A 9,454-nucleotide genomic window follows, 5' to 3' on the forward strand; every position below is an offset into this window, starting at 1 on the left:
TTGTTGCCCCTGCTCTAACACTTTCCATGTGAACCCCATATCTAGTGTCAGAGGTCATGTTGTTGCCCCTGCTCTAACACTGTCCCTGTGAACCCCATATCTAGTGTCAGAGGTCATGTTGTTGCCCCTGCTCTAACACTGTCCCTGTGAACCCCATATCTAGTGTCAGAGGTCATGTTGTTGCCCCTGCTCTAACACTGTCGCTGCCTGTTGTTCCTGGTCTCTGCAGAGCTACGTGTTGATGCTGGACACCAGTCTGTCCCGCTCCCAGTTTGACTACACCCTCCCCCAGGTGTCCTTCACCTCCACCGGCTACCACAAGCACGTCACCCTCAACTTCAAACCCACGGTGAGCCCCACAACAAGGCCATCTTGCTCCCCTGCCCCTTTTATTACAATACCTTATCTATAGGAATATCTTGACCATCAGGTAGTGTGTGCGACGTGCGTGCGTGCACTTATGTATGAGTGTTTTAATGATCATGTTGGAAATGGAGTTGTTAAACTCTGTTGTTGTTTTTCGTCTTTCAGAGGAAAGTCCCTGACCAGGATGTGGCTCAGGGATCCTACATTGCCCTTCCTCTGACGTTATTAATCCTGCTAGCAGCATACAACCATGAGAAGGTATTCTTCCAGTCCTTTTACATCTCATTTGTATTTATTAATTTTTGGGAAATTACACATCTGTTTGATATCATTATAAAAGTGGTGCCTCTGTTTGGTCCTGGGTTATAAGATCTCTGGGAAAATAAGTCAAATATAATGATTTTTAAAATTATTATTATTAAATGAAGTGAAATCAAAGGGAATCAAAGCTGATGTTGGTTAGCATTTCTATTTCAAAATGAATCCTTAAAGTAAAGGTTTGAGGGTAAACCTTGACTTCCACAAGGGAGCCTAAGCTGACGCTGTTGTGCCTTCCTCTCTGTCCTCTTCCAGGTGATCCCTCTGCTGCTGCTGCTGGCAAACCGTGTCCAGGGCGTGCGCTCCCTGAGCCAGACCAGCGGGGACAGCCTGGCCATAGACGAGGCCAAACGCCAAGCCAAGAGGCCCAAGACCCGCCGCACGTAAACATCACAGCCCTCCAACCATATACCACCACTACCGCCACCCGCAACTGCCCAGAGACCCACAGCCCTCCCCCGCCAGCTTCACCAGCCCGCAGGCTGACCACAAGGACCCTCTTTCAGTCTCTAAAACCCTTCTATTGACCACCCACATGAAAGAGCCAAAGAAGGTGAAGACTGTGTGTGTGTGTGTGTGTGTGTTTGTGTCCATGCGTGTGAATTCGCTGCTCTCGAGGTCAAGTGTGTTTTTCTAAGATGCTTCTTTTTTTTTTTTTTTTTTTTTTTTTTTTTTTAAACAAAACACCAAGTACATGAATTGAAATATAGACACTCTGGACAGTAGATTGCCATCAGCAAAGACTGAAATCCACTCTCGGGTCTCTGGGGAACATGCTCACTGTCCATAACATGGTCTTCATACATCCAACGGTTATTCACAGATGGCCTGTTGTGACCTGCATCTTGTGGTTTTGCCAATGGCTCGCCATTCACACTGTTTATTTTTTTTAAGCCTAGTGGAAGTCGACCTGGGGGTGACTGTTATGTCTGTCTATATATATATATATATATAATATATATATATATATATATATATATATATATATATATATATATATATATATATATATATATATATATATATATATATATATATATATATATGGTTCCTGATATTGTGGCAGGTGGTATAATGTGTGAGTGTGTGTCCGTGTGTGCTTGTCTGAATTTCCATGCATGGCTGTGCAAGTGTTGCTCAGGAAGAATTTGTGATGAAAGCTAAGATCACAAATATAGGTCCACTTGAACACTCTAGACATAGCTGTGGTCAAACAGTGTAGTGATGGATCGATCAATTGAGTAATTTATTAATTTATTAATCCCTCTTTTTAGGACGTAAACTATAAGCACTGATGAAATGAATCAAGTTTCTGGTCTAATTAATGGTTCCCATTACCCGATATCATTAACTTAAATGCTCTACATGAATGCAAACACACAGGAATTTATGTAAATTGGTTGTCTTTTTTCTTTCTTTCTTTTTTATAATACTAATGAAGCTAAAAGCTGCTTCCACAGGCAGTTTAACTCCTATCGATTTGGTTGTTTATTTCTTCCAAAGCTTTAAAGCACCCAGGCTGAACAGTGTGATTAGCAGTGAACGAGTTTTGATAAAGGTGAATAAAAGACTTTTGGGAGAACTGAAACACTGTTGTAGTGCATGAGGTGGTTACATATGGTAATTTACTGTAGATTAGATTAGATTCAACTTTTCATTGTGCAGAGTACAAGTACAAATAGAATTTGTAGTCTAGTCCCACAGATTTTGCAGAACCAGTTGAAATAGGCTATATGACGCTCTCTCATAATCCTTGAAACTGAACCATAAGATTTACTAAAAGAAAAGCTAGTCAGTTGTATGCTGGTACTATTGTTTTCTACGCTTTTACAGGTCTTGTTTACAGAAATGACGTGGCGCCTAGTTGGGGAGTACTCGTATGGATCATCTCTGACTGTTACAGCATACTTTGGCTTTAGAAAGGGTCAGGTTTGATCCATTTCTGAAAGGTGTTTGGGTCTACTAAATCACCCTAAATGAGGTCTGGTCCAGTAGATACAAGTGGGCAGTAGAGAGAGAAATATCTGGATTTCTGTATTTTTCTACTTTGACTTAACTACTGACATGCAATCTAGTTCTGGCAAATATAGAGGTTTATTTATGATTGTTTCAAATGACCCCATTAAATAGTTGATGTAAAAGTCAACAAAGGGCACGGACATCCAGAGCAGATAAACTCTAGGTGCTGGATGGAGAAAAAAATGTACCACCTTTCACATGTTTCAGGGCCAAGACCCTTCATCAGATACAACAAAAAAAAAAAAATACACTTTTTTTTTATATAAAGAACTTTATTCACTGCTTTAAAAATAAGTAGGTAAACAAACTATTCACAACAGTTACCGGAACATTCAGGAAGGCCACTGTTCACCATCAAGTAATATCCAATTTACCCCCAAACTGAATGTCACATCCTTCATTATTCTTGAGGCTCCATGCCCTCTTCATTTGCGTCCTCTGGTTCTTCTGCCCCCCAAACCTGAACACGTCCCTCTGTTGCTGTGAGAAGGTAGGGCTCCGTTGGATGAAACGAAAGTGATTGGACAACCCCTTTGCCCACGGGCAGCTTCAGCGTGATGGATCCCTGAGGTGAAGAAAGCAGAGGTGCTTGTCACAATGGTTTTAACCTCTAAAGGTTTACGTTTAACGCTCTGCCTTATCAATCGCCCAACCTTATTTGTTTCCTTGGTTATATATTGAATATACATTTTAAAATTGTATTCACAACTCTATTCCTTGTCAGCCTACGTCACATCCTTCTCATCTATACTAGATCCCAGTAGTACACATGGCCGTCCTACGTCACAGCCTACGTCACATCCTTCTCACCTCTACTAGATCCCAGTAGTACACATGGCCAGCCAACGTCACATCCTTCTCACCTCTACTAGATCCCAGTAGTACACATGGCCATCCTCTGAGCAGCTCAGCACGTGTGTGTCTTTACTGGAGAGGCAGCAGTCCAGCTTGTAGCTCTTGTTCTGGTGACCCGTGTACCTGTTCCCAGAGACACACAGTAGAGGGATGTACAGAGATGTGGTGACTGTGGGAAAACCAGCTGGAGCATGACTGTAGGCCCTTTTCAATTAGCTCCTACACGGTTTCTAATTGAGATGTTCAAAACCAATGCAGACACTTTGCTCTATAAAATATCGACTTTAAAACTTTTCTTTTTGTTTGTTTGTCCTCAAGTTACCATTAGCTCAATGTTGTTTTCTGTGCAACTGTAAATGCCTTGGGAATGCACATCATGGAGTGGAGGTTTATAAAGAGGCAATATTGACTGCAAACTATTCTCTCTAGAAGGACTAGATAGATAGATAGATAGATAGATAGATAGATAGATACTTTATTGATCCCCAAGGGGAAATTCAAAATGGAATACAGACGGTGGAATAGATTCAGAGAGAGCGAGAGAGAGATGGACACAGGAGCAGGAGGTGTGTGTGGTGAGAGTGTGCACTCACTCTCCCAGCATCTCGCCCGTGTTCTTGTCCAGCAGACGCACCGTGGAGTCCAGGCTGGAGGAGAGCGTGCACTGCCCATCCTGACTGAAGCACACACAGGTGATGGGGCCTGGTATACACACACAGACACACACGTTACACAATGATACAAGCAGCTGATGAGCAAACAGTGTATCAGTTCATCAGCCTCTAATGTGCGACACTACAGTTAGCCCTGGGTGTATTGTGTTGTGTAAACAGCGACTTGTGTTAAGATGCACAGTGTAAAGACACTACTTACTGCTGATGAAGTCTACATGGAGCTGCCCCATGCGCAGGTCATAATGCCTCACTCTCCCATCCACAGAGCTACAGGAGAGAGACACCGTCCAAGACCGTTAGAAGTGTGATCAGTCATTTCACTCACCATATAACCATACTGTAGGCAGCTGTAGGCCTCTAAGAGTGAAGCACGAGTGCTATACAATCAAGAGGCCGGTGATGTCGGCTTCAGAGTCCAATGTGACTGTGGTACTGACCCAGTTAGGATTTCGTGTTCGCACACCATGAGGCTGCTGACTCCATCCCGGGCGTCGTCCAGAATCTGAATGGGCTCGAATCTCCGTGAGCGGGTGTCCCAACATCGTACTGTCCCGTCAATGGAACCTAGACATCAGGTGAGTCTGTGTAAGTACAGTGCAGTCTGTGGTGCTTGCTCACATACTATACGTCAGGGGTCTCAAACACCCGGCCCGCGTCCTGCCCAATTCCGGCCCGCGACGTATGACAAAATAATAATGTAATCCGGCCCTTGAGGCTATTAATTGCGACAAACAACGATACTGCTTAAAATAGACGATAGATCCAGGTACGGTGACAAATCTCATTTGTAGGCCTACTCTGCTCCACTATGTGCAAGACATCCAGAGCTTGATTCAAACCCAAAATCGCTCGCGCAAAGTTTTTCAGGAAATACTTGTATTACACGCGAGAAACACAAAGACGTGCATATGTAATGACGCGGAAGCGATGCAGGCCATAGTGTTGCAGAAATTGAAGCAGAAATTAAGCAGAAATAGGCCTACACCAAATGTTGAAAAACGTTCACGTGTGATGAAGTCTTAGGTAAGCTATGTTATTCACCTATTCTAATTCTGAAGAAGAATAGTCACAGTGCGTCTGTGAATGGAGGTGCGTGTATACAACGGTGTCCACTAAGCATACCATGCTTGTTTCGACCCTCTGCCCAACATAGCTTGGAGGTTGCAGTGGTAATCGTGATGATAGTGTCCGTAATGGATGTGGTACAGACAGCAGGGCTAGTAGAAATAGGGCTCTAAAGAACTACAAAGTCACCCGCAATATGATGCGAACTTCTGGGTACTGCAGATTACCCGCGATAGGAACTGTTTGACCAGAATACTTTATTATAGGCCTATATTGTAGTAATCTATTACTAAACCACAACATCTTAGGTGTTGGTATACATCTTAGGTGTTTTCCTGTTAATTTGTTATGTGGGTAATATGAAAAAAGGAAAGTAAACCTGCTTAAATATGTTCATCCAGTATTTACTGAAAGGTGCATCATTTGAGGTGCTTGCCATCCAGTGACAAATTAGATGGGTAAATTTACCCCCTTCATAAACTTTTGTTTTACTCAAAGATTTTTACATTTTTTATCTCTGACCACTTTCAAGCCATGGCCTTTTGAAATTTTGATATAAAAATCCAATGGTGTTGGCAATGGCTTTCTTAACCCTGATGCCTAGTTTGCCAGGTTTAAAAAAGTTATGAGAGGAAATATTTTTATTTGGTGTGAAACACACACACACATACCTGTTTTAATGTTTTTCATTTATTTTATAATTTGTATTAATATTTATTTTATCATTATTTTATTTATAAGCTAAGGTTCCTAGCACAGGTGTCTAAAACTAGATAAAAACACTTGCACTTTCTGTTTGCAGTTTTGTGTGGTATTTGAAAAAAAAGAACATTGCATTTTCAGAAATAGCCGGCCCTCCAATCAGATGACGTTGGCAGAATTGGCCCCCAGCTCATTTGAGTTTGAGACCCCTGCTGTACGTTGTCTGGGATGAACTCCCAAGTTTCCTTACCTGACAGTATCACCGAAGCCTCCTCATTGAACCGCACACAGTTGACTTTCTGGGAACAGCAGCAGGACACAAAGTTTAAAAAAAAAAAAAAATACAAATGAATGTAAGTGACTTCACATAACCGTATGGCCACAGGGGTAGCTCACTCACTCCGGCGTGGCCTCTCAGTTTGCGGGTCACTTGTCCTGATGCCACATCCCACAGGATCACCGTCTTATCTGAGCTGCAGGAACAGAGCTGACTGTTGTCGTAAGACCTGAAGCGCAGAGAGGGAGAAGTGAGTATCAGACACTAGAGAGGAAATATCTTATTGGATGTTTTCTTATTCGCTTCAGTTTAATATTCCAAATTTCGCTTGAAGTTGGGCCAATTCTGATTGGTGAGCATGCCTAGTGCAGGAGAAGCAAAGCACTCCTGTGAGGTGAGCTTCATCACTGTTTGTCACACAAGGAGGATGACATGAATGTAAAGCATAGACGTGACAACATGAACCATTAATTGGATAAGGCTTGATCAAACTGCAACAAATAAGTATTCCCACCTTTAACATCACAGTACTCACCCATCTGCATCCAGCACCTCGTAACCATGGCCACTGTAGGTCTTTAGTAAGGTTCCCCTAGAGACACTCCAAAGCTTCAACGACTTGTCGCTGCCACACGTCAACAGATAGTTCCCATCGGCTGAGGGAAGAGAAAGTTGTATCTCTAATGCACAACTGAACTTAGGCAAATCATAGATAGATAGATACTTTATTGATCCCCAAAGGGAAATTCAAGTCATGTTTTTTGCTATAGCTAATCTTAGCATAAGATGATGCTACTCTACAGAGTGTAGTCGGCATGCATGGCATTTGTCTTACCATTGAAACGCACAGCTCTGACGGCTCCCTGTTGACAATCTATAGCTCGGTGCAAGTGCTTTGGAAGCTGAGGAGGCAGTGGCCGTGGCAGTGGAAATGCCATTATTTAAACTGGAGTTTTAGCTGATAAAAGGGAGCATTTCGTTGCAGAGTAATGCTCAGTTGACTCAGTTGGTTAACTGCCAATCCCTTTGAAATTCTATGACTTAAAGTATTTTCCTTAGAGTGTTCACTGACTTTTGCTGGAGCTAAAAAAAACACATGCAGTTTGAATCGTAAACAGAACCCATAGGCCAGAACCTCGCGACTTCCGTGATATGGCGCGAGGAGCTTTGGGATAAGTGTTATCAAAATAAAAGTCGTTGGATTTAAAACATTGCATGTGCAAAAATCACCAAATTCTGGTGGCTTTTACTTTGAAATATATATATTTACTAATCGGAAACCCGGTGCCTTTCCTTTTCCTGATCAGCTGGGCAAGTCAAAGTGGGGTTTAATCCTGAAAGTAGATTGAGAAGGTGCTCGTCGTTTCATACTATGTCCACTAATAACATGGCAGACCCACGGCGACAGAATAAGATTTTTCGGTGAGTTGATCAAGCGTGAGTCCCCATAAACAGCGTTAATAACACATAGTCGTTCAGCTAACAAGCTACTTAATGGTTCAATGGCTGTTGCTAGCTAACTTGCTAATACGATAAGCATGTTTGCTAATACAGTCGGCGATGAACGTAACAATGTTCTTTAAATCTCGATGACGCAAGCTTTATAATGTATTATTTTCCTTCTGTAGCCTATTGTGTTTTTCATTCAGTGATTGTATTTCAGACGTGTGGTAATTAACAAGTTGTTCCTCTGTGAGGAATTGATATTGTCGCTTGTTAGTGAGCCAACATTAAACAAATATCTTTACTTGAAGCTACAAAGCCCCCAGCACAGAGTCGAACCCAACCATGGAGGACCCTACACCTGACTACATGAACCTGCTCGGCATGATCTTTAGCATGTGTGGCCTGATGCTCAAGGTGACCCTCCTTGACAAGTTACACATCAACAAAACAAAATCCCTGTCCAGTGCTTGTTACATATTAATGAATGGATAAAACATTCAGAGTGATTTGCAAAGATTAAACAGCAGGATATGCATCTAAGTATATTATGTTGTTGTTCAGATGTTCTGTGTGTGTGTAGTCAAAGTCCTTTTAGTCCCATATAAAGTGTTTTGTGTCGTACAGTTCCATCCTCTCTAATTCTGTGTTTACCTTTGTCTTTTTGCAGCTGAAGTGGTGTGCGTGGATTGCAGTGTACTGTTCATTCATCAGCTTTGCCAACTCGCGTAGCTCGGAAGACACCAAACAGATGATGAGCAGTTTCATGTAAGTGAAGGACAGATTGATCGTGAATCACCATTCACATTGTAAGAGGTTTTGTTCTTAAGCTTGTTGAATAGGTCAGGCACCACTCGGTTTGTTTTTCAGGAGGCATACATGATTAGACATTTTGTCCATGTAGTTTTTAACTCTACCACAGCCAGCATTACCATTTAGTTTGTACTTAGTCTCATTGACCTCTCTTCTTGTCCTGCTCTCTGGCCCCCCATCCCTCCATCCTCCATCATCTTTCCTCTTCCTCCTGACGTACAGGTTGTCCATCTCAGCCGTAGTAATGTCATACCTGCAGAACCCACAGCCCATGTCTCCGCCCTGGTAGTCCTGGCTCCAGTCTCGACGCCAGCCTGGGCCTCTACAGCGACCACCAGACTACAGAGAGACGCAGGGACGGCCTTCCTGAGAACCAGGAAGCAGAGCAAGATGGACCACAGACCCTCTGGGTCACGCTAATACAGAAGGTCAGAGTGGACTGGAGGGAGTGAGGACCGAGGTCTCCCAGTGACCGTTCCTCGCCATGGTTGGCTACACACAATGGACTGCTCTGCTTCATTTGCAACATTCATTTTGATTTATTACACTCGCACGTCACGTTATATGAAATAAAAAGCGTTTTTTAACGTCAACTCCAGTTACTTCTCTTTAACTTTTTATTCCTCTAATGGGACTCGTGCATAGGAAAGGCAGGGCTTAGTGTGTGTGTGTGTGTGATTGTGTGTGTGTATTTTTGTGAGTGTGTGTATGCTAGCGATTTTCATGCAAGTGCAAGAAGTTTAAAAACAACCATTATATCTAATGCATACCGATTTCACTATAATAATATTATAGTGTGTTATTTTGCGGGTTCAGTTGTTCATAAGGGTAAATAAATCCCACCATAGCAGTAAACACACAAAGACCATAAACTACAAATCATGCACGTGAGCCATAATGTTGACATTTGTTGCTAACATGG

General features: G+C 42.5%; 3 protein-coding genes across 4 annotated transcripts in view; 2 read left to right on the plus strand and 1 right to left on the minus strand.

Moving 5' to 3' along the window:
* Positions 1 to 1,474, plus strand: part of nomo (nodal modulator) — a 36,293-nt gene extending 34,819 nt beyond the window's left edge. Inside the window, exons 45-47 of the mRNA XM_048249035.1 lie at positions 230 to 349; positions 532 to 624; positions 940 to 1,474. Of these exons, the coding sequence (XP_048104992.1) occupies positions 230 to 349; positions 532 to 624; positions 940 to 1,071 (345 nt within the window). The 3' untranslated portion in view covers positions 1,072 to 1,474. The remainder of the gene's footprint in view (positions 1 to 229; positions 350 to 531; positions 625 to 939) is intronic.
* Positions 1,475 to 2,951: 1,477 nt separating this feature from the next.
* On the minus strand, positions 2,952 to 7,406 carry wdr83 (WD repeat domain containing 83). Of its 2 annotated transcripts, none has more exons than XM_048248315.1 (9): positions 7,112 to 7,404; positions 6,812 to 6,932; positions 6,400 to 6,505; positions 6,250 to 6,298; positions 4,670 to 4,796; positions 4,432 to 4,499; positions 4,152 to 4,260; positions 3,567 to 3,681; positions 2,952 to 3,268 (listed from the first exon to the last, which is right to left on the minus strand). In XM_048248315.1, the coding sequence occupies exons 1-9, from the start codon at positions 7,212 to 7,214 to the stop codon at positions 3,104 to 3,106; spliced, it is 963 nt and encodes a 320-aa protein (XP_048104272.1). In that variant the 5' UTR covers positions 7,215 to 7,404; the 3' UTR covers positions 2,952 to 3,103. The 2 variants fall into 2 exon arrangements, with proteins under 2 accessions (XP_048104272.1, XP_048104273.1); XM_048248316.1 differs by having other exon boundaries at positions 3,137 to 3,268; positions 3,514 to 3,681; positions 7,112 to 7,406.
* A 131-nt stretch (positions 7,407 to 7,537) lies between these two features.
* On the plus strand, positions 7,538 to 9,130 carry wdr83os (WD repeat domain 83 opposite strand). Its single transcript, XM_048248317.1, has 4 exons — positions 7,538 to 7,698; positions 8,031 to 8,136; positions 8,390 to 8,487; positions 8,755 to 9,130. Exons 1-4 carry the CDS (start codon positions 7,649 to 7,651, stop codon positions 8,819 to 8,821), a joined length of 321 nt encoding a protein of 106 aa, XP_048104274.1. The 5' UTR covers positions 7,538 to 7,648; the 3' UTR covers positions 8,822 to 9,130.
* The last annotated feature ends 324 nt before the right edge of the window (positions 9,131 to 9,454 follow it).

The sequence above is a fragment of the Alosa alosa genome, chromosome 7 (assembly GCF_017589495.1).
Source record: "Alosa alosa isolate M-15738 ecotype Scorff River chromosome 7, AALO_Geno_1.1, whole genome shotgun sequence".
Classification (NCBI taxonomy): domain Eukaryota; kingdom Metazoa; phylum Chordata; class Actinopteri; order Clupeiformes; family Clupeidae; genus Alosa; species Alosa alosa.